This window comes from Xiphophorus maculatus, chromosome 10 (assembly GCF_002775205.1).
Source record: "Xiphophorus maculatus strain JP 163 A chromosome 10, X_maculatus-5.0-male, whole genome shotgun sequence".
Classification (NCBI taxonomy): Eukaryota; Metazoa; Chordata; class Actinopteri; order Cyprinodontiformes; family Poeciliidae; genus Xiphophorus; species Xiphophorus maculatus.
The window spans coordinates 2,570,674-2,596,357 of NC_036452.1; the positions used below are offsets into that span (position 1 = coordinate 2,570,674).

Sequence of the window (25,684 nt, forward strand, 5' to 3'; positions counted from 1 at the left end):
AGCTAAATATTTAGGTTAAAGTTAAAAATATTTAGTAAAAACTAAATATGTAGCTTCACACTAAATATTTCAAGCTAAATACTTATCTTAGTTTAATATCTGGGCTAAATATTTAGTTTGAATGTAAATATTTAGTTACATTCACACTAAATGTAACTAAATATTTACATTTAGTTACATTTGAGATTAAAATATCCAGTCTCAAACTAAATATTTAGCTGGCTATCAGAATATTTATGTTGAAGCTAAATATTTAGGTTTTAAACTAAATATTTGGTTTGGTTTTATCAAATTATTGCTGTTAATCTTTTGACTTTACAGATGGCCCTCCATACCTTTCAGGCTTCGTTCTCGCCCAAATTAAACATAATGAAAGTTTGGTGATTCATTAATCATCAACTTTAGTTTTATATCAGACTGTCAGACTGATAGGAAATGTTCTAATCTCAGTAAATGTTTCACTCAGGAAGGTCATTGGCGTTGCACCGCCTCCAACCTCATGTTTCTGTGTAAACAGTTTTTTTCTCAATAACTGCCCAACGGAAACATGATGAAAGTTTGATGATTCATAAAATACTGTTTGCATAAAACGTGATATATATTTAGATAAAGTTGTTTTCAGATGGTAAGTGATCAATAATCTGGATTTAAAACCAACTGATCCCAGAACTTTACCTCAACAGTCGTGACCTATACTTTTAATATTCACATCCGCTCTATTTTTTATCTACTGCTCAAAGCAATCTCCTTCAGGAAGTGAAACAGGAAACATTTTGAGAGTAGCTGTACATTTCTAATTGAATATAAAACTGAAAGTAATGATTTGGCAGTGAAATGGCAACGCTGTGCCTCAGGGTGAACACGTGGTGGAAGTTTTCCTTTGGATCTTCAGACTCACATTGGTTCAGCTCCCACTCTGCTAACCGTTAGCAAGAAGCCACAAACATGCAAATATATATATAAAAAAGCACAAAAAGATGGAACATGATCCTCTCATGTCATAATACAATCAGCGAGAGCTAAAAAGTTTCCAGCCTCATTCTTGTTGTCATCATACACTACGGAGAAAAACATGGCTGTGATATTTATCTGCCTAATTCCTATTTTTGTACTGCATGAAAAGAAACTCTCGTTTCAGTCTCTTATTTTGGCAAAGCAGAGCCTGCCAGTCTTCAGACACATTAAAACCTTGAAAGAGTATGAAAATTACGTTGGTCAACAGCAACATCTGGAAGATGGCAACCAGCGGAAGACATTATCCATAAAGCAAAAACATCTCTGGAAATGTTGCATTGTTTTGAAATTCCAGCCATTTGTCCGTGTCACTTCATCTTTTGTCCCCAAAAACAACAAAGACGTGAGTCAGGATGTGTTGGAGGGACTAGCGGTGAAGAGGCGCAGCCTCACATGCACAAACAGGGTCATTCTGCCAAATAGACGGACCGCAAATCAAGATAGGGCTTGGCCGAGAATTCAAGTGAGAAATTAAAACTGTCATCAGCAACAGCATCACAAAGTTGTAGATAAAAAGATCCCACATGAGGAGCAGCAGCGGTGGTGGTACAACTGGGAGAAACGTCCCTGCTGAGGGAGCCCTTGGTTCCTTTTGGGACAAAAAGTTTCTTAGGTGCAGTTCGCCAATCAGAACGTGAAGACTCGGAGCGAGTTGGCCAACGGACTGTCCGGTAAGTGGGCCAAGCTGTTGCTGAAATCAGTCCAACTCAGGAAGTGGTGAGCACTGTGAAGTTACGTCCTTGGAAAAGTGCGGAGGACGCAACTTTACGGCCTGGGGTACGTAAAGTACGACAGCAACGAGGCGGAAGACGGTCACTCGCACCAGTTTGAGGTCGGAGTTCGACGGGTTGAACGTTTCAAACCCATTTTATTGGTCCCTTTTTAAGGCAAACCAATCGAACACAGAGACAGGCAGAATAATCATACAATGTACACAAAAACATTGGTCCATAAAACATGGAAGGTACATGCAGTTGTTTTTGTATGCGCAGTGTTCCCTTGATTAAAAAAAGGCGATGGGGGTTGAGGGAGCGAGGAACAGTCATGGAGAGGTCGGGAAGATCCGATCACGCTTTGCTGCATTTCCCCTTCTTCTCTTTGCGCTGAAACTTCCTCAGACGTCTTGTCCAAACGTCCCTCCACTGGATAACCAGGCTGTTCTTATCAGCCACCAAGCCAACTCGCTCCGGTCCGGAGACGCCCCCTCCAGACCCGACTCCCGGGCTCGCCGCCGGGGCCGTGCCGCCCTCGGCGCCGCCCATCACCAGGAATCTTTTGCTCATCTGGATCTTGGGGCATTTGCAGGCCAGGTCCTTCATGTGTACCCATAGGATGTTGTCGCCGCGCTTCAGGGGCTCGCCGCGGCTTTTGTACACAGACACAACGCTGACCGAGAACTTGGCCCAGTCCCCGACCGTCTCCATGTCCAAAACGTTGACCTGGACCGCTGAGGAAACAATCAATCAATCAATCAATCAAGTTTCATTTGTACAGCATATTTCAGCAACAAGGCCGTTCAAAGTACACAAAAATGTTAAATTATATTTTCTGTGCATTCTGTCGTTACACACCAAAATGTTGATTGACGTTTCATTTATTGTGGTACAAAAGCAACTCTAAACAGCCGGGATTTCAGTTTGTTCCTGATCTGTGGAGCATAGAAGCTGAATGCTGCTTCTCCTTGTTTGGTTCTGGATGCAGAGCAGAACCAGAAGACCTGCGAAGTCCGGAAGGTTCATACCACAGCAGCAGTTCTTTAAGCCGTTCAGTGATTTTTAAACTAACAACAGTATTTTAAAGTCTATTCTCTCAGACAAGCTCCTTTATTTTGCTAAAAAGATACTTGTAAGTTACTGTTGTCTTATTTCAAGTGTACTAAGATACTTGCACTAACAATATTTGGTAAGATTTTGTGTTTTTGAAGTGACAAATTATTGCATTGTGTCAATGATGAGTGTGTGTGAACTTCTGGCTGATAGTTGTGTTTTCTTACCATAATCCTTCTTGCAGTACTTCTTCATGTTGATCTTTAGGTTTCCTTTCACTGGTTTACAATAGGACTCACAATCTGCAAAAACAAAGACAAACAACTTTTACTTTTATAAAACTTCAACTGTTAAAGTTCTCTCAACACTCACCGAGTACCTGCCACACATGTATTCTTGAAATCTTTAAGCTCTAATGCATCACTGCAGTGACAGCACAGTGAAAACACAAAATCTTACCAAGCATTTTTTTGGTCTAGTTTCTAGCGCAAATATCTCAGTACACTTGAAATAAGACAAAACTAACTGGCAAGTTCAGCAACAAATAGGAGCTTGTTTAAAGTCAGTAATTCCTTAATATTTGCGAAATAGTTCTAGTTCCACTGGAGCCGTTACCTAGCAACCCCAGCCAAGCTCAGCTGTTACCTAGCAACCCAGTTCTGGTTCCACTGGCAGATTTTTTTCACTATTATCAAGACATTTTTCCCATGTTATAATTCATTCATATTAAGAAATCATTTATTTAAAACAAGCTCCTATATCTTGCTGAAAAATAAAACAAGTTTTATTTATTCAAGTATAATATTGTAGTTGCACTTAAAACTTGACCAAGATTACTTGGTAAGATTTTGTGTTTTTGCAGTGAGGAAACGCTTCGGCTGACGACTCGGACTACGCGATGGGTGAATCGTCTCTGTTTACCATTTTCGCTTGGCTTGCCTGTATAGTTATAGTTATCATTGTGACATTCAAAGTCAGTTTATTTGTTGATTTAACGGTTTTCCCCAACATAAATCTTGTTCTGTTGGAACCACTTTGATCCAGATTTTATTAATTTAAGGGAACTTGAAGAAATTAAATGACAAAGTTATTCAATATAGTTTGCAGCTGACACTTATGACTGTGTACACAATTCCTCTTGGATGAATAAATTTCCTGATGAGTTCATTCAGATGAAAAAAATACCCTTCAAAGGCTCCAGAGCACATGCATGTAATTATTTCCCAAGGTTTGTTTTCTAGAAATCCTGAAATATTTATTTTGTCCACTCAACGATATGAGCGCCGATTCTCTGTGTGATTGCAAAAGACATTTTCTATCAACACAGGAAGAGCAGAGGAAATGCCAGAGATGAAACTGATAAGAAACATAACTGAATGCATTTTTTAAAAAAACGGATGAATGCCATCATGTTGCAAAAATAATATTCAAGCGCTGGTCCTCTGTAAGAGATGTGGATGATTAGTAGGAAAGCTTCACATTTCAGTTTGTCACTTCATTTTGTAAATAATTAAAATTTCGCTTCACTTATTTCAACTGAAACCTTATAAATAACTGAACGTTTGGGAGATTTCAAAATATTAGAAGATAACTGCACATTTTTTTCATTTTACAAGTCTATTTTAGTCAGATTAGTGTAGCTTTTTATTAATATTTTAATATTAGTAACTTTTTGCCCTAAATGGCTAATCATAAACATTAGCTCAACTAATGCTAACATGCTATCCAAACATATCCCAACATGGTATGTTGTAGAAGCTAATGCTAAAGCGCTAAGTTCAGTCATGTTAGCATAAGGAGGAGGTACATGAGGAGGCTTTTAAAACCACATCTGCAGAATAGTGACAAAGATTTGCGCACATCTTTAATGGAAATGCCGCTAGCAGCTAGCGTTTCTCTGAATACCAGGGATTTACTGAATTAACTTCTTCGGACTTATGCAGGACCTTGTGTAAGTTTGTTGTTTGTTTTTTTTTGTTTTTTTACCAGGAAACATTTCTTCAACCTGAGGCAGGAATTCAGACTAAAGCTGCTAAGAGGAAAATGACTTTGCACCATCATTTAGAAAACAAAATGAAAATACTAGGACCGTTATATTCCAAACAGAAGAAAAAAAAATCTAATCATATTTTCAAGTAGTAGAAATTAAGGATTTTTACGATGCTCAAATGTAAGGGAGTTGGTCTGACCGTGTTTGGAGGAAATGACTAAATAGGAGGAAGAAACCGAGGGCCAAAGAGGCCATAAAATGACCAAGCAGACTTGGCCATGAATGCTGAAGGTTTTATTAGCTGAAGAAAAGGAGGAACAAGCAGCGCTGAGGAAGTCGGAAGTAAAGACATAGATGTTTGGAGTGTATGGGGTTCAAAGTGCGGCCCGGGGACCATTTGTGGCCCTTGGACTGATTTTGTGTGGCCCCCAACTGCAATTCAGAAATGATACAGATCTGTTCTGTAGATGCAGATGGAGACTTTTCATTTGTAATCAGGGTAAAATTGTTACCAACATTATTTCCTTACACAGATAAATGTAAAGTACAAAACAAAGTATTCGTGTTTTTATAACTAAGTTTTAACAAAAGATAAAACCGAGTTTATCCAGACACTTTTACTGAAAATCCAACATTGCTGCACCAAAATCAGCTGTTATTCTTTCTTAAACTTGGCTAAATATTGCAAATATTTTGAAACAAAGTGACCTAAATCCTGTTCTTATTAGTGAAAATAAAATTATTCAATCGAGCCCAAAAGAAACCAGAAATCTTTCTTTCAAACATGCAAGACCTACTGCGCCATGTTAGAGCCATTATAAAAAACCCAGTAAACTTCTGCCAAAACAGTCTGAAATTCTGAGAGTAATCAGAAATTTCCTTGGAAAAAAATATAAAATTTTTCAATTAATATCATAAATAAAATTTCTCAACTTTGTGTAGAAAATTTCCAAGTTTTCTAGAAAATTTCTGAGATTAATCACAAAAGTTAAAAGTCTCCATCTAAAGGCCAAATTTGTATAATTTTCGAATTGCAGTTGGGGGCCGCACACAATCAGTCCAAGGCCCACAAAAGGCCCCCGGGCCGCACTTTGGACAGCCCTCCCTTAGTTAGTCTGAGCAGTGTTTTCCCATGACTGGAAGTTTATTGCTGGTTCTTCACCTGCTGGAGCTCATGGAGAATCAGCCAATGACCCAGAAGGAAACCCTAACTGGAAACCAGAAATCCCCCTTTCACTGCGCCGTGACAAAGACAAATGGCGCCCACCGCCCCTCACACAAAACGTTGGGGTTAGCTATGGGTTGCTGATGGTGAGGCTTCTCGTCCAGTAGTTTAGGAAGAAGAAGGATGGGGGAATTTTCTGGTTTGTTTCGAAGAAGCTGGGATGAATTGACAATCAGTGACTTGTGTTCTTAGACTCTTTAACGTTTTCCCAAGGAAGAAGTAAACAGGACAGAGCTGCCCCCATTGTTTGGTCGCTAAATCTAAAACGACCAGATATGGGGTTCCTGAACCTTGGAAACTCTGGAAAATCTGGAATTTGACTTGGCGATTAAACAAAGGGAAGATCATTTACTTTTATTTAAATATCTGACTGTAAGGAACACACTGTTAATTAAATTTAAGGTTGGGTGAAGGCGGAGTTGGATAATAACTAGTTGCATTTACTTGAGTAACTTTTTAAAAAAAGCTTTTAATATTTTTATTACGCTGTACATTTTACTTTTGCTGCAGTAATTTCATTATGAAGTATCTCTACTCTTACTTGAATAAAACTTCTGGATTTTCAACCCACTGAATGAAAAACAACAAGTTTTAACCAAAAATTCACCAGACACAGACACACACCTGCAGTTTTTATGTAAGTTTCATACGTTTTTTATTTGAAAGAAACTGATTTGGAAGATATTCTTTTGCCCGATTGTGATTTGTTTTATTATCTGCATGAATTATTGTTGTTTTCATTCTTAAAATACCAAAATTTCCACTTAACTTCCACTTAACTTCATCTGATGATGTAATTTTTAAATATTAAATGTTTGATAAGTACTTGAGTAGGCTTCTCAAATAATTTTTACCTCAGTAATTTCATGGATGGCTACTTTTAGTTTAGTAATTTTATTATGAAGTATCACAAACCAGCAGGCAATGAACCGTTACCTAGCAACCCCAGCAGAATCCCGCCCGTTACCTAGCAACTCAAGTTGAGTTCCTGGAAAAGACGAGGTGTTTTTGTTGTTGAATAACTATCCAGAAATTGTTTGCTGCATTCCTGTTGGTTTTACAGGAGGCTCGGCTTCTGCTTTTCAAAGATGTACGGTTGTATAATTACGCATCTGTTTGCAGCCATTTTCAGGTGCTAGTGTAAATGTTGAGTTTGGGGGGCGTGGCCAGCAGCAACTTATTTAGATTTAAAGTGACGGGAGGCCCTAAAACAGATGCAAATATTATCGAAGAATGATTTTGTGAAAAAATGTAATTAACATGTTTTGTATAGAGCACCTTTGATGAATGTGTGATTGAATTTAAATTATTTTTATGTTTTTTCTTTGTTTGTAAAACTGAACTAAACTGAATTGAATGAGCATAAATCAATCTTGAAGCTTAATTTTAGTTAGAATGTTAAGAGAAAAGTTGTGATCCATCCAGAATCTGAGCTGTTGCCTTAAAGGGATTTATTTCATAAGGATTATTACCAATATTAAAATCAGGTTTTAGATGAACAGCTGCATGGTAACATTAGACTGTACTGCATAAGGATTGGGAAACATTTTATGTTACTCTTCTGTAGTTATATAATAATGTGTCTTTTGTTTATGTTTCCAAGTTCAGCTTTTAACTTCATCCAAGGTATCTAGTCATTAAATATGCCTTGAACTCTTTAAGTGTTGCTCTTGAAACGCAAGAAAGCACAAATCAAAAGTTTGAACCGAGCTGAGAAGTAAAACTTGACAGTTACTGATTTAAAAAATAAGTATAATGTTTTAGAAGCAGAGGGATGTAAAAACAATAACTGTTAGGCTTCGAAAAAAGCTCTGGTGACGGAGTGGGGAGGGGGGCATAATCCGCAGTTTGAGTGATGATATATGCTATAAATCAACTAACGAATCAACATTTCCAAATCGCCACTGCCGTTCAAAGCAAACAGCCACTGCATGAAAAATAAGGACTGGGTAATTGACCGGAGCCTAAGCTGGAGAGTCAGAGGGAGTGACTGAACATATTTCCCCCCAGTCATTTGCCAAGTCTCTTTTCACACCTCAGAACTCCCAACTTCCCCTCGATACCGTAACTAATCACGTCTGCAGCCAATCGGCTGGCGGCACGCCTTCGCTCGCTCCAGGGCCGAGCAGTCGGAGTTTTAAGACAATGGAAAAATCCTGCCGTCCCCGCTGCTCTCATAACTTCAAACATCCAGACCCGCCCTGCCTTAATATTTATTCCACACCTTAAAAGTCATGTCTAGAAAGGTTGAGAAATATGTTTTTGTTCCTCTCGTAAAGCAGCGGCGCTCATGGGTGAGGTGCAGAGCGGCTACGCTAACCTGCTGGCTCCTCCGTGCTGCTCACCGCAGCTGTGGGGTTGACCACCGGGATTTCTGAAACACACAGGAGGCGCAAATGAATGCAGATCCAGAGCGTGAAAACATCCATGCAGATACAGAAAACACACAAAAAACAAGCGTTTCAGACGGAGATAATCAGAGACACACAGTTTGGATTCTGATATGTTTTCATCAGTTTGTTTCTGTCTCAGGTTGATTCTGACAGAATGACACTTATTGGTTGAATCTTGTCGACTTGCACTGCAAAAAAACAAAACCTTACCAACTGTTTTTGGTCTGGTCTCCAGTTCAAATGTCTTAATACACTTGAAGAAAGACAAAGCTAACTTAGAAGTAACTTTTTTTTTAAAGATATAGGAGATGTTTTAATAATTTCTTAATATTGATTAGGAGATTATTTTACGTAACTCTACGTTTTCCCACGTTATAAGTGAAATAATCTACCTACCACTTGAACTTGAACTTTTTCATCAATGTAAAGGAATTATTTACTTAAGCAAGGTCCTATGTCTTGCTTAAAAGTTACTTGTAAGTTAGTATCATATTATTTCATGTTTACTAAGACATTCATACTAGAAACTAGACAAAAAATATACCTGGTAAGATTTTGTGTTTAGCAGTGTAGCGGGAGAAATTCCTCGTGGTTTTTTGCCAAAGACAAAAGAAAAATCCTCCGTTAAATCTGACGCTGCTACATTTTTGTTTACATTTGGTGAAGAAGGAAGTTGCGCTCAGTGTCTTCTTCAGCGCCCCCACAGGCGAGGAGCGGAATAGGTTTTTAAATTAGTTTGGTTGGTTTGACTCAGTGCAGTGTGAAACAGAACCACAGCAGCTGAAAATGTAACAAATGCTGCAGTTTTGGTCCCCAGTGGAACCAAAACTACCGGGCTATCTGTCTGGAAAACTCTAAGACTAAGTATTTAGATGAAACGGCAGTTTAAAGCTGCAGTATGTAATTTTTATGTTACATATTTTTTGAAGCGACAGTATAAGATAGATAATGTGTGAAAGAAATCCAGTTTCTTTGTCTTCTCCCAGTGCCAACTAGAAACAACCAATCAGAGCCAGGAGGCGGGTCTTAGCGCTGTCAATCAAGCTCTGTGTGGTGCTTCTCATCCCTCTCTCTCCATTCCACAACAATTAAAGATCTGTTGTCGTTTCAACCTTCCAGACTTCTCAGGTCTTCTGGTTCTGGTTCTGGTTCTGGATGCAGAACCAAACATGGAGAAGCAGCAACCCTGCTGCTTTTGAAACATTATTTCATACATTTTAATTTGTAATGAATTTGGAAAAATGTAATGTTTAATTTTTGTGCACTTTGAACTGCCTTGTTGCTGAAATGTGCTACAGAAATAACCGTGACTGCTTGATTCCTGCTATCCCTTTCATGAATGCTAAGGCTAGTTAGCATAGCCACTGGTGACGGCAGCGAAACGGTTGTTCTCTTCCATTAGCACATTTAGCAGTGAGTACATGAGCTTGATTGATAGCGCTAAGCCCCTCCTCCTGGCTCTGATTGGTTGTTTTAGGGTTGTTTCTTCAGACGGCAACATTAGCTCAGACAGGAGGCAGGTGAGATCAGTTTTTCCACAGATCATCTGCCTCATATTAAACTGTCATGACATGAAGACATTTTAATAAAAGTTACATACTGCAGCTTGAAGTTTGCCACCCTTCTTCAGTTTTTGCCCCTCTCTCTTCCCCCCTGAGGAGAAAACATCCCGATGCCCCCAGCAGATGCCGGGTTAACTCTGCGGTGTAATCTCCCCGTTTGGACAGACGGACAGATGGCGCGGGGCATCTTGAGGCAGACGCCACCCCCTCGCTGGCGGCGCGTTGGAATTCCTCCTGGACCTCTAATCGTATGCGACCTCCCAATACAAATGCTAATGCTAACACCGCTGTTACCCTAACACAGAATTACCGGAACGCCGGCTTGGCGGATCTGCTTATGATTAGGTTGAGGGTTTTCAGTCCTGTGTGTGTGTGTGTGTGTGTGTGTGTGTGTTGGGCGGGGTTTTGTTCTTGGAAAGCTGTATTGAGGCAACGTAGCAGTTGTCTCTTTAAAATTATGGACACCCTGCCAACCAAAACAAACAAGGTGCGCGGAGGCTTTGTGGCGGCCGCCAGGAGCAGCTGCTGCGGCCGCTCGGAGTCCCCGAGCCGTCACCGCCTCGTCTTGTGCAGACGGACAGATGATGAAAGGATGGTTTGGATATGAGCTGCTGCCTTCATACTAATTGGCTGCTCAGTGGGCCTGTTGTCTGTCTTGGGAAACGGAAATCTCAGGAGGCAAAAATGACAATCATGAAACCATTTAAATAAAGAAAAAAAAGGAAAATACACGACAGGAGTCAATGCTGATAATGAGAACTGTTCCCTGCAAAAGAAGCCACACTGCAAAAACACAACATCTTTATTATTTTTAGTATATATAGCCTGAAGACTTTTATAAGCCAGTTTTTGGTAAAAAGAGAGAAAAAGAAATGATAAATCTTTCTTTTCATTTATCATGTGATTAATTGATTTATTGTTTATTGTGACAGGCCTGTTCATGACAACAAACATACAGTAACATCAATGTTGCTCTTAAAAGTAACGTTTAGCAAGATATGGGAGCAATAATTGCATATTGATAAACTGGCAAATTATTTCACTGATAACAAAACATTATTCTCATGTTATAAATGAAATAATCTGCCAATGAAACTAATAATCAATATTCAAGAATTGCTGACTTAAAACAACCTCTTATATCTTGATGAAAAAGTTACTTTGTAAGCTAGTTTTGTCTTACTTCAAGTGTACTAAGATATTTGGAGTAGAAACTAGACCAAAAATTCTTGGTAGGATTTTGTGTTTTTGCAGTGAAATCCCAATAAAACACGTTGAAGTGGTTGCAACATTAAAAAAATGTAGAAACACTCCATTGTCTGGCTCTGCAATAAATCCAGCCATGCATTTTGCTTCAGAAAACCAGACTACAAACACACATGTACTGGTTTCCTTCCCTTTCCCGGACAGATCAGTGTCACTCAGAGTCATGTGTAGTTGACCATCCGTGTCCGCAGTCGTCTTCCCCTTCATGCCCATCTGCCATCTGCTGCAGGGCAGCGTGTGAGAGGAGCAGCGTGGCAGCCTGCGGCACCGTGCCGCTGCGAGGCCGGGCGGGGCCCCGCTCCAGTCTGAGAGCCAGCAATGTGGCGCTCAGTGTGGCGGGGAGCTGCCCTCACTTACACATGGCTGTGTGTGCCAGGCCACTGGTGAAACTCACAGCCCACAAGGACACACACACACACACACGCCCGTTTGTCACAGGAAATTAAACACCAAATCTACTGCATATAGAGTGAAAACACACACACTACAAGAGAGTGGAATAACAGTGGCAGCTGTTATGGATTGGGACGGCAAAAACACAACATGTTACCAAGTATTTTATTGTCTAGATTCTTGTGGAAATATCATAGTACACTTTAAATAAGACAGAACTAACCAAAAAGTAACTTTTCATCAAGAAACAGGACCTTATTTTAAATCACAACATGGGAAAAATGTCTTGCTATAAGTGAAATAATCTGCCAGTGGAACTAGAACTGGGTTGCTAGGCGACGGGCTGGGCTTGGCTGGCGTTGCTAGGTAACGATGCCAGTGGAACTAGAGCTTTTTCATCAATATTAAGGATGAAAAAGCTCTCTTACAAGAATCTCTTATATGTTGCTGAAAAGTTAGTTGTTGTTTTTTTCACGTGCCCTAAACTATTTCCACTAAAAACTAGAACAAAAATACGTGGTAACATGTTGTGTTTTTGCAGTGTGCGTTCTAGCTTTCTGCAAACTAAATCTTACATATTTTTGGTCGAACATTTAGTGCAAATATATCTTAGCATTCCTGAAGAAAGGCAAAACTTACTAGTAACTTTTCAGCAAGACATATGAGCTTGTTTTAAATCAATAATTTGAAAATATTGATGAAAAATGTTCCACTGGCAGATTATTTCACTTAAAACATTTTCCCATGTTTCAAATGACATAATCAGCCAGTGGAACTACAACTTTTTTTAAATCAACATTTACAAATTATTAATATAAAACAAGCTTCTATTTCTTGCTAAAAAAGTTACTTGTAAGTTAGTTTTCGTTTTAAAGATATTTTCACCAGAAACTAAAATAAAAATACTTGGTGAGATTTTGTGTTTTTGCAGTGCAGAAATCAGCAACACTTTTCTTTATTTCTGTACATGTTTCTGCTCAAACCTGCAGGTCTTCTACACTCCTGACAACAGTTTGTGTTAATTACTACAAGTTTTATTCAGAGAGTCACTGGAAATCTATAAAAACTGAACGGTTACAGACGTGTGTGACTGGTGTGTGGGGGTGTGTTGGCGTGTGTATTCATCACTCACTGATGCAGGGGGCCACAGGTGAGCGGCTCTGCTGGTAGCCCTTGGCGCAGCGGTTGCAGGTGGCGCCGGTGACGCCGTCCTTGCAGGGACACTGGCCGGTGGTTTGGTTGCATGTTTTGCCTGCGGCGCCCACAGGGTGGCAGTCACATGCTGGGGGTGGGTGTGAAGGGGGAGGGAGAGTGTTATTATAGAGACAGAAACAAAATATTCAAACTAGCTGGTTGAATTTGCTGCCAAACCCCTGTGTTTCACATATAGAGGGGAGTTATAATTTACATTTTGCAGGTTTTTGAACATCCATTTGGGTTTCTACTGCTCCTAAACAAACCATAGGCACTTAAATAATTCACCCAGACATTTTTTGGCATTAAGTTCATGTTTTTTGGTGTCTGGAAAATAGGTTGTTTTAAAAATGTCCATAATGTAACGTCACAAATCAGCAGGCACTGCCCCGTTACCTAGCAACCCCAGCAGAATTCCACCTGTTACCTAGCAACCCAACGGAGCTCCAACATGTTTTTTTGTCAGCTGGTTTTTCCGCTGTATGCACTGTACAATGGCTGCTGAAGAAACTCCCACTTTGGAAAAGACAAAGTGTTTTGTTGTTGACCTACCACCAGAAACCACTTGCTGGATTCTGGCTGGTTGTGCAGGAGGCTCCATCAATGCTTTTTAAACATGTACGGATGTATAATTGTTCATCTGTTTGCAGCTATTTTCACGTGTGAGTGTAAACGTTGATTTGGTGGGCGTGGCCAGCAGCAGCTTATCTGGATTTAAAGTGACAAACGCCCTAAAAGAGTTCATTCACTGCAAAAAACACAAACTTTATTAAATATTTTTGTGTGTTTCTGGTGAAAATGTCTGCACTAGAAATAAGACAAAACCAAAAATGCAACTTTTCAGCAACATGTAGAATCCTGTTTCAAGTCAGTAAATCCTTGGTGAAAAGATGATCGTTCCACTTGTTAAACAGACATTTAATAAAACACATTTACTTGTTAAAAGTGAAATAATCTGCAGATGGAAGTAGTTTATCCTTAATATTAAGGATTTATTTACATAAAACAAGCTCCTGTGTTTTGCTGAAAAGCTACTTATGAGTTAGTTTTGTCTTAAAATATTTTCTGTAGAAACTAGAGAGAAATACTTGGTCAGATGTTTGTTTTTTGCAGCATTTTGAAAGAGCCAGACTAAACTCTCTTTACTTTGTGAAAAATGTCACAAACATGTTTTGTTTTGCCCACAGTCCTTTCCTCACCTGTTCAGGGAAACATTATAGATCACCTTTAATGCTTTTGGTCTTCACAGAACTAAAACTGGATCGGTTTTAATATATTTTGTATTTTTTATGTTTCAGGACAGCTGTGAATTTTTGCTTTTCACTTCCTGAAAATGATAAGAAACTCCCCATAATAGTCTTTTGTGTGGAACTGGTGGGTGAGCTCTGCGTTCAGTAGAATATTAATGGGAAACCAAACGCGATGATGCATCTTCATCTCCCGTTTCTGCTTATTTCCTTTCTCCTTAACTCCATTTGGTGACAAATGCTGCGTTATTTCATCACTTCCCGAAAACTCGGCCCATGCCTGGCAAATGCCAACAGCAACACGCCGCGCTCCGCTCACCTCGCCTTGGCAACACTTTCCATCGCTTTTCTAGTTCTGGCTAGTTTATTTAAGCTACTTTATCCAAAAAGAGGCGTTTTTGGCACAAAGGAGTTGTTGGATACATGATCCAAGGTGTTGGTCAGAAGCACTTTGACAGATATTTACAAGAGAGCGCAGAGGATGACAGGAAGAGGGAGAGAGCCACTCATCAGAGTGAGAGAAACATGGGAAACATTCAGCCTCTTGTGGCTCCACAGAATAAACAAAATCCAACGGAACTGTCACCAAATAGGGCATTCGTTGTTTAACAAACAAAATCTGAAAAGTGTGGTGTGCATTTTTAATCTGCTTCCTTTGGAATTACTAATTGATATTAATTACACTTTGTGTTTGTCTCCATCACCTTTTCACATCTACACTGCATAAACACAAATCTTACTAGGTATTTTTGTCTAGTTTCTTGTGCAAATATCTTGACGAAATTTATTTCAACAAGATATAAGAGCTTCCTTTGAGTCAATAATTCTTCAACATTGATAAAAAATGTTCCAGTTCCTAACAAGATGTGAAACTAGAGTTTTTTTCCATCAATATTAAGAAACCATTCACTTAAAACAAGCAATTATGTCTTATTGAAAAGCAACATAAGTTAATTTTGTCTTATTTCCAGTGTACTAAAATATTTGGAATAGAAACTAGACCAAAAATACTTTTTAGATTTTGCGTTTTTGTAGTGAAATCACTGGCAGCTGCTTTATGTCTAATTGCATTACAAAAACACAAAATCTTACCAAGGATTTTTGGATATTTGCATTGGAAACCATGAAAAAATACGGTGCAAATATTATATTTTTGTACTTTTGTTCTGTTCTAAACAGCACATCAAAGCAGTGCATATAAAGAAACTTTTTATCTGAGTTCTTTGGCGTCATTTACTCAATGTCCCTTTTAGTCTGAACCATCTTTCCTCTCATTCTCGGGGACTTTTTTGAAACATACACTCATATAAAATTTGTAACTGTCAAAATTTATATTAAAACTGAAAAAAGCGTAACTCTAACGTTACATTTTGGGGGGAAACCCTGTAATCAAACAGTGAATGATATGGGACTGCAGGAAAAGGCGTCTGCTGACATGCCACAGTTTCTTCTCTCCACATAACACAACCAGCGCCTTCGCATGCCTCTCGCTTCTCTGTTAGCTGCTACAACAAAACCAGAGGACTATACCATCTGTTGATGGGGGCCGGCGGGGGTTTAAATGGCCCACTCTGACCCGGCAATGATTGTGTGCATCTGGCGACAGGGTAGGGAAAGATTAACTGCAGCCCAGATCTTCAGAAACACTTCTGCCTTTTCCTGCAGGGCTAATCGGTCCACAGGTGTCAGAGTGATTGTTTTCTATTTGAAGCTATAAATCAGGATGTATTCAACCCCCCAACGCTCTGCTTCAGTTCTGCAGGCCGCACCAGGAAACCATAACCTTTGACAAACGTGTTACTGCACTGCAAAAACACAAATCTTACCAAGTAGTTTGGGTCTAAGTTTAGTGCAAATCTCTCAGAACACTTTAAATAAGAGTAAACTAACTTACAAGTAACTTTTCAGCAAGATATAGCAGCTTGTTTAGAGTTAATAATTCATTTATATTGAGGAAAAAATGTAGCAGTAACACAGCCTGATTTTCTCATTCAAAAGACATTTTTCCAGTGTTTCCAGTGAATGTGCTGCAAGTAGAACTGGTCATGAATTATTGACTTAACAAGCTCCTACATCTTACTGAAAAATTACACTTTTAGTTAGTTTTGTCTTTTTCAAGTGTAGATATTTGTACAAGAGACTAAACAACTAAACAAAAATACTTGGAAAGTTTTTGTGTTTTTGCAGTGCGGTAAGACATCAAGCAGCTGCCAGTGATTCCACTGCAAACACACAAAATCTTACCAAACATATTTTTTAAAACAAAATGTAACTTGTAGGTAAGTAGGCAAGTATCTTTTGCTAGTTTCTAGTTAAAATTTCTTAGTCTTGTCTTATTTCAAGTGTAGTGAGACATTTCCCCGAAACTAGACCAGAAATACTCGGTAATATGTCGTGTTTTTGCTGTGTTGCACAGCCACAACACCAGAAACCAGTTGGAAATGCATATCAATCCTAACATTTCCGCCTGTAAACCTGCGGTGGAGGTTTCTGGCATTTAAAGTCGATGATTTGTCAGTGGCAGCTGCTGCAGGGTCATTAAAACGCAGTTAAGTTGTTCTAATCGCAAACAATTCAACTGCATGTTTACTCGTCTATAAAACGATGTTTCCAAAACCGGGGACAAACCCGGTTTACTCGATCCGGAAGATGCTCCTCCATGTTGGTCTCTCCTGCCTGCAGAGACTTGCAGCGAAGCACTGACAGGCCATTGTTTCCACGGCGATCAGCACAAGAACATCAACCGTAAACACGATGTGTGTTATGTTGGGCGCACACACTCCTCCCTTTTCAAGAAGACTTCACAGTTTACCGTCAACGTCCGCGTTGTTCTGCTAACGGCCAGATACGTTGGAGTCTGGGTGGGACGGCTGCTGGCTCACCGTTCCTTTTTTCTGGATTTTTGTGAGTCCGGGTCTGTGCCGGTTAAGGAGCTGTGAAACAAACGTGACAGGAGGCACCGACTCGACCGCCGTTTGTTTTGTTTCAGCAGATTACTGCTGTTTACGATATCAGCGTTTTATATCAACCAATATAAATAATTGATTATTTTTTGTTTTAAATATCTGAAATACTGCCAGACTGGTGGCATAGAGAGTTTTCTCTGCATGTTGTTGTTTTACATTTTTAAGATGTTAAGAGGCAAAGTGGGAAAACTTTAACTGCTGATGGTTGCACTGCAAAAACACAAACTTGTCTGGTGTCGAGTTCAAATATCTTATTTCACTTGAAAACGATTCAGAACTAATGTGATGCTGACTGTAACCAAAAAAGGTAGAATTGATCTTATTTTAATTTGTCCTTTGGTCTAAATTTGAATTCTGTTTTTTGTTTTCTTAATGAAAATATACAGTTTTAGGAAAATACATCTGTCTTCCTTAGAGGGACTTGACGGGTCTCACTGATGATCTTAAACTGCTTTACTATTCCAAAAATGTGACTGAAGTTTCGGCCATTTTTTTCTCATCATTTGTCCTTTCACCTTTTCTGGTAACGACTTTGAGTCATTAAGTCGTTTCTCATTCGCTAATGTCAATTTGTTAGCATATTGACTCAAAACCACGTTTTTTCTTGCTCTCTGTGTCGCCTATGCTAGACGCGGACTCGTTGCCATAGCAACTGACAACAACGCCACTTTATGTTTCAGGATTCAACAGACAAAAACACTCAAACATTTCCCACACAGAGAACAGAACATTCAGTTTGTTACAGTTTTATGTTTTCAGGCTTGATGTTTATTTTGTGATTGTTAATAAGTGATTGTTGTGGTAAATTAGCTACGCTGCTATCAGCTAAGCTAACACTAAGCTAACAATCGGCGGTCGATTAGCTAATCGACCACTGATGATCTGTCAGAGTTGGTGTTTAGATTGTGTTTTTTTTTTTAACTGAACCAAAACACAGAATTCCTCATCACATCTACATATTAAGGTTCTCATAGTCAAGCTAGCATAACTGAACTACTTCCTTCTCCCTTGCTATTTTTTTCTTAATTAAAACTTTTTACTGACCTTGTTATGTACAATAGTTGTTATAGTGTTGACAATTAGTAACACAAATCTTTATACATCAGGCGTACATTTAAGACTTAGCACATCATATTCATAACTTAACAGCTAAAACTAGCCAGCTTCCACTAGCCATTGCTAGCAAGCAGCTTTTTGCCCTCCAGCAGGGAGGTGGAGGCGGGATTTGATGTGCATGATGTCACGCTGTAATGGGTCCATATCTGGCTGATAAGTTACAAAAACATGCAAAATGGTAATTTTGCATAATTTGTGCCCTTTGAGATCTTAGCGTGCATCTTTTCTGCATGTGTGAGAAGTCTGAACACCCAGAGAGCGAACGCCCTTCTCAGCTCTCTATTCTAACTTTAATCAGAAACAGAAACAGACCAGTCTGTCTCTTTTCTTTCCCACAGAAGACACCTGCGTTTTATTGTCCTCTTCCAGTTCTGACACTTTAGCCATACCTCCGACTTTAATCACGACATAAAGCACAGACACCAGTGAGAGTCAGAGGATAAAACGAGGGATTCAGTGGGAAAAGACAAAGGTGTTAAAGGTTTGCGGTGAGTCAGGGCATGAAAAAGCCAGAAGTGTTGGAGCCGCCGGTGTTATGAAACATCTGTTGAGCTGGAGATGAAAAGGAGGGCTGACGCAAATGAGCGCTCCTTGAAGGCCATGGTTCTGATCAGCCACTGAGTCAGACTGACCGTCAGGCGCTTTAGAGATATTCCAACTTACATTTCAGTCAGATCTGGGGCCATTACCAAAAATGGCTCCAGATTAATTGTTTACCAGTTCGCAGCTTTATGCTAGCTTACTGGTGAAAACAGACATCTGTAGGCAGAAGCTGCGTTTCCACTTTGTTGCTATTCTGCTGATGATGAGAAACACAATTACTGTTTCCATTAAATAAAAAAACTATTAAAATCACACGTGAGTAAGGCTGTTCATTGGAAATCATATGGCAACTTCTTCCTAACTACTTCCTGTTGACTTCTTCTTCTTTTCCGGCAGTAGTAACATCCAGCCGACAAAACACAAAATCTTGCCAAGTATTTTTGTATATTTTCTATTGTAAATTTATTAGTACATTTGAAATAATATACTAAGATATTTACATTCAAAGTTAGACTTTGCGTTTTTTGCAGTGTAGACCCCGTAAGAGTTGCTGCTCTCTCTAATTAAATCTGTCTTCTTATGCAGGAGTTTTTTCACCTTGATAAGGACCAGCAGGGTGAAAAGCTCTTCTTCTCTGCTGTTTATTCAAACATTTTGCAGAGCATCAAGTTCAGGAAGCCGGTGTTATTTTTGCAAAGCCTCCAGCCTAATATCTGGCTGAAAACATATTCTCTGTAAATGCGAACTAGTAAAATGCATTTTTTCCATGAGAGATGCCGCGGTGAAAAGATACTATTATGTGGTGTGTGAGGTTATGGGGGGAACATTTGATGGGGAAGCCAGGGAAGCTTTAGGCATAGTATCAATTTAATTCTAAGTGCAACAGTATGCCAAATCAGACATGCTGTTATTTTTTTATTGAAAGTTACCATGGCTGCATATGTTTTCCATTACTCTTTAGCATCTTGCTCCTCTTAAAGTTCTTCAGCGCTGACATGATTATTATGAGTATTAACAGAGTTAGGACGTCTCATTTGGCTGTTTTTGTTTTACAACTTCACTTACAGTGAAACATCAAAGTTAGCTTAAAGGGAACATGAACGACAACATGGCTACTTTAATAATGACTGACACTGGATTCTGATCACAATAAACGTTCTCTTAATGTCGCTCGAACGTCACTTCATCTCATCAAGCCTCATTAGCAGTAAACATAAACGTCTCTCCTGCACTGTTTGCTCACTGACTGCGTTCTTTTAGTTTCTGCAGCTCCACCGTCAGTTTCCGTCGTGCTGCAGATGAGTAACAACCATAAAACAGACTATGAGAGGCTGGTACATTGCTTTCAGCAGTGATTTCATCCGGGTGCGATGTTCTGCTCTGTCGTTTTTTCCTGAGCTGAACTGATGGTTCTGGAGCTGGAAGACGTTCTGACAGAAGAGGCCTGCTTACACGTTTTCTTGCACCAGAAAAACTCACAGGGTGCATTAAAATTACTGATCTGCATTTCATTTATTTATTTTTTTAAATGGCTGCATTATGCACTTTTAATATAAGTGAAGATAAATTAAACAACTAAAATGCTCCACACTGCAAAAGTCTTACAAAGTGTTTTGGTCTAATTTCAAATACAAATTTCTTATATTTGAAATAAGACAAAACTAAATAAAGAAACTTGTTTTAAGTCAATTTTTTTTAATTATTGACTTAATCAAAAAATTTTGACTTAATAAAGAATTAAAGTCAATAATTTAACACTAATGTGTTTTCTGTTACTTCACTCAACATAGGAAAAATATCTTGTTATAAGTGAAATAATCTGCCAATGTATCTAATTGTTTTTTAATCAATATTAAGAAATTACTGACTTGAAACAAGCTTCTGTATTTTGTTAAACATTTACTTGTAAGTTAGTTTTTTCTTTTTTCAAGTGAACTAAAACTAGACCAAAAATACCTGGTAGGACTTTGTGTTTTTGCAGTGTAAACTGTCATGAATTCGTCATAAAAGCAGGTTCTCCGTTGTTACCTTTGCAGGCGCGCCTGTGGCTGATGGGTCGAGCCATGTCCCGGTAGAACCCCTCCTTGCAGTAGTGGCAGTGGCGTCCGGCTGTGTTGTGACGGCAGTTCATGCAGACGCCGCCGCTCTTCCTTCCCGACAGCTTGTACAGCTCCATGTTGAAACGACAGCGGCGAGCATGGAGGTTGCAGTTGCACGCTGCGAAGACAGGAGGAAAGTTTTATTCATGCACGAGTTCACAGAGGTGAGGACCCAAAAATTATACTCAGGTAAGAGGACCAATAACTCAACATATTTTTACTCAATTAAGAGTAAAATAGATGTCCAGGAAATTACACAAGTGAGAGTAGAAAAGTATTTGGTAAAAAGTGCTGAGTTACTGATCAAATTATCAATCATTTAATATTTAAAAATTACATCATCAGATGGACCAAAATATAAAGTTAAGTGGAGATTTTGGTATTTTAAAGGCCAAGATGACAATAATTCATGTAAGAAATAAAAAAATAACAAAAACGGACGAAATAATATTTTTCCAAATCAGTTTTTTTCTATATAAAACTCACGAAATGTTAACAGAAACTGCAGCTCTGTGTGGTGAATTTTTGGTCAAAACATGTTTGTTTTTCATTCAGTGGGAAGAAAATACAGAAATTTTTCTGGAATAAGATTAAAGGTACTTCATAATAAAATTACTCAAGTAAGAGTAGCGATACTTCACTACAAAAACACAAAATTGTGCCAAGTATTTTTGGTCCAGTTCCTGGTTCAAATACCTTAGTACACTTTAACTAAGACAAAACTAACTTACATGTAACTTTTTAGCAAGAGATAAAGGCTTATTTTAAGTAAATAATTCCTTAATACTGGTGATAAAGTTCTAGTTCCACTGGCACCGTTTCCTAGCAACCCCAGCGAAGCCCAGCCGTTACCTAGCAACCCCAGTGAAGCCCAGCCGTTACCTAGCAACCCCCCAGTTCTAGTTCCACTGGCAGATTATTTCACTAATAAAACATTTGTTCCATGTTACAAGTTAATTTATCTGCCAATGGAACTTTTTCATCAATAATAAAGAATTATTTACTTTAAATAAGCCTCTATATCTTACAGAAAAAGTTACTTTTAAGTTAAGTTTGTCTCATTTCAAGCGTACTAAGATGTTTGGACTAGAAAGTAGATCAAAAGTACTTGGTAAGATTTTGTAAGTACAGTATAGTAAAAAATACTCCTAAAAGTGATTTTCTTTTCAAAAACGTTACTCCAGTAAATGCAATTGAGTAAATGTAACTAGTTACTACCTGACTCTGTGTGTGCAGACGTAAAAGTTTCCACTACATGTAACACTTTCCAAACGTGCGGTTCTGTAAAAACACATGTAGCGCTATCAGAGGAGAGCAGGGAGACATTTTCCAGTGAAGCGGCGTAACGATGGTGAGCGGTTTATAATCGGAGTCTGGCTGCTCTTCCACACATCATCCATCAAAAGTCCTATTTGCAGAACTCATTTGCTCCATTTCATAATTAATGAATTCAGCTTTTCCCAGCTCATTAGACATCGATCTCTGGTAAGAGAGGCATTAATTTCATGAATCGGTGATGAGAAACGACTCCAGAGATCAATCAGAACCGAAGGCGGCTCAGTTATGGAGGTGGGCTCCTGCTAGCTGTCTTCTAAATGAGGCGAGCAGAATAAATGGGAGATGGGACGTCAAGTTCTCCCCCACAAAATGGCTCCTCCGTGTCACCTTGGCTTAAAAGTCTTTCCTCAGACTCCTCTGCACTCACAAGCTGTGACACTATTGATAAACTCTTGTCACTCTCTACATGTGGGGTTTGCATCTGAGCAGTCGATTGTGAAACCCGCCGCTCCTATTTGTGTGAAAGAGTTTGATTTAGACCCTCCACTCTTTAAATCAGAGTCAGACCCGGGACCTGAAATCTGGCCGCAGCTTCAAAGTGGAGCTGCGCTCCGGTTCGGAGTTACCCACAGATAAATTAGAAACGGGTAAACAACGGTGGGGCATTTCACCAAAAATGTCAACAGTTGAGGCTTGGAGGATTACAAGGTGATCACAAATAAAGCTGGTATTAGTTAGCTTAAGTCAGGAGGGAGGCTGCTGGGCGGAGAGGATTTCAATAACAGGGAATGTTTAAAATTGAATAAGACAAAATAATGGGGAATAAGTAAAGACAGACTGGAGGAAATGATTTTTTCCTCCATTTGTCTAATGAACAAATGAACATTATTCATTTATTTCACATAAAAACTCTTTCAACAGCATAAATGGAGGAAGATATGATTTTCTATTAAACATTATAATCTGATCTGCATGCAAACTGTGGCACTTCTAGTGTATTTCCCTTAATTTGCAATTGTAGTACAAAATATGTAATGATTTACCAAAATATACTAATTTTTTCAATTATAACAAGACAATTGACCTTTTATGACTCTATGGCCTATTCAAAACATGTTTATTACCATTTTTGCACAAAGTCATAAATTTTACATAATGACATTTTAGTCTGGTCAGTTCTGTCAACTCAACGTTTACACTTATGCAATGGTACATCTTTGAAAAGCAGAAGTGGAGCCTCCTGCACAATCATCAAGAACGCAGCAAGTGGCTTCTGGATGGCAAGGCAACAATAAAACACTTTGTCTTTTCCAACAGCCATATGCTGGAGCTCCGATTGGGTTGCTAGGTAACGGGCGGAATTCCGCTGGGCGTTGCTAGGTAACGGCGCAGCGGCTGCTGATTTGTGACGTCATATCAGAAGATTTTGGAAACATTTTCCAGACACCAAAAAATATGAAGTTATTGCTAAAAAGCGGCGGTATTTTTTTTTAGTGTTTGTCCGAAAAGGAGTGGGAAGTTTTTACTTTTTTAAAATTCTCACCTGTTTATGCTATTCTTCAACATATACTTGTATCAAAATAAATGTGGCAGTATACATATCAATATCCTACATAGAAAACATTATTTTATACTATTTTTAACTGAATCATCTAAGAATATCCCGTATTATTTTACTGTTATCGTTCATCTTCCATATAACTATTTATAAATATGTTTTTGTACCTTTTAGTGAGTATATTTACACTGGTTTATCTCTGGTCATCGTGTTGAAGCTGCAGCTGTAACTTTTATAGAAAAATCTTTTTTTAACTGATTTGTTAAAAGTGTTGCACTGCAAATACATAAAATCTTATCAAGTATTTTTGGCCTAGTTTCTAATGCAAATATCTTAGCACCCTTGAAATAAGACAAAACTCGCCTACAAATATTTTTTCATCAAGAAATATAAGCTGGTTTTAAGTCAATAATTACTTAATATCGTCTTTCAAAAAGTATTAGAGTATTATATTGGCAGATTATTTAATTTGTATCATGAGAAAAATTTCTTGTTATAAGTGGAAAAATCTGCCAGTGGAGTTTGTGATTTTTAATCGATATTAAGGAATTAGTCACTCAAAAAAAGCTCTTCTATCTTGACAAAGTTATTTTTAGTTGTCTTGTTTTAGTAGAAATTAGACAAAAAAAACCATTAAGATTTTGTTTTTGCAGTGTAATGTTTTCTTTTAAACAAATTTTAAAATAATTTCTGTGTAGCTTCACTTTATGAACCACCGTAATTTGCTTTGATATTACATAAATTTTAACATCTCACCTTTGAGTTTTATTATAAAGCAGTAAATATGAGCTAGAGCCGAGTTTGAATGGCTGCTTTTGAAGGAGAAAAACATAAAAAAGTAACAAAGTCTGGCTTTAAGGAATAATGAAAGCGGTGAACATGCAGCCGCATTCACAGTCAAAGAAAAGCCTGGCACCTGGTGCGTTTGGAAAGAGGCCCACTTCTCCCAGTCCCAGACTGTGGAACGGGGGGAAGAGCGCAGGGTAAGGGCCACATTCCCAGACTATTTCCCTACCCCATCTGGTTATTGCATGGTCAGATTTCTGTGGAACTCTGCTACTAATGAAGTGCTGCTTTATGTATAAATTGATATTAAAGCAGCAGTGTTTGTTTGGAGACATTGCTTTTGGTTTCTTTGCTCCGCTTTGATGATCTGATGAGCCTCAGACCAGAACTGACCCCCTGATCCAGCAGAGGAGCACAAAGTGGATCAGTGGGCGGATCTGAGACTCTAGTTCTCTGGCTGGAAATGAGAAAAAGGTTTAAAAACTGAGTTCAAAGCCATTGAGGTATCGTATATGCACATTTGAAATGATGTGGTCGATCTCTTCACTGCAAAAACACAAAATCTTACCAAATATTTTTGTCCCGTTTTAGCGCAAATATTTTAAAACACTTGAAATAAGACAGAACTGCTTTAAAATAACTTCTCAGCAACATACTGAGAAGGAGCTTGTATGTTGTACAAGCTTTTTGTAAAACATACAAGGAGCTGGTTTTAAATCAGTAATTCCTTAAAATTGATTATGAGTTAAAGGTGACCTATTATGCTTCCTTGAACAGGCCAGGATAGATCAATGGCCTATACAAAACATGTTCATTACATTTTTTTGCACAGCTGATGATATTTTAGTCTGGCCAGTTCTGCCTGTTTTGAGCTGCTTTAGGGTTTTCTGTCAAGCTGCTGCGGTTCTACAACCGTAGATCTTTGAACAGCAGAAGTGGAGCCTTTTCCACAACCAACAAGATGCAGCAGGTGGTTTCTGGATGGTAAATCAACAGCTATGTTGACGCATTGGAGCTCTTTTTGAGTTTCCAGGTAACGGACGGAACTCCGCTGGGGTTGCTAGGTAACGGCACAGTGCCTGGTTTTTGAAATGGCTCACTTTCCAGACACCAAAAACCATGAACATATTGCCAACAACCGGCTGGGTGTATTTTTTTATTAAGTGCTTTGTCTGTTTTTAGAAACAGTAAAAACTGAAATGAAAGTACAAAAACATGGAAAATGGGAATTTTGCATAATCCCATTTAAATAATCTACCAGTGGAATTAGTATGTCATATCAATAGTT

At 38.7% G+C, this 25,684-nt stretch overlaps 1 protein-coding gene across 2 annotated transcripts in view; it reads right to left on the reverse strand.

Moving 5' to 3' along the window:
• Positions 1–230: 230 nt before the first annotated feature.
• Positions 231–25,684, reverse strand: part of LOC102222051 (netrin-3-like) — a 60,949-nt gene continuing 35,495 nt past the window's right edge. Inside the window, exons 3-7 of one of the 2 annotated variants that reach the window (XM_023340382.1) lie at positions 20,704–20,892; positions 12,742–12,891; positions 8,316–8,369; positions 3,008–3,082; positions 231–2,461 (exon numbers count right to left, since the gene is read on the reverse strand). In XM_023340382.1, the coding sequence (XP_023196150.1) occupies positions 2,082–2,461; positions 3,008–3,082; positions 8,316–8,369; positions 12,742–12,891; positions 20,704–20,892 (848 nt within the window). In that variant the 3' untranslated portion in view covers positions 231–2,081. The remainder of the gene's footprint in view (positions 2,462–3,007; positions 3,083–8,315; positions 8,370–12,741; positions 12,892–20,703; positions 20,893–25,684) is intronic. The other variant, XM_023340383.1, reaches the window with a different exon arrangement.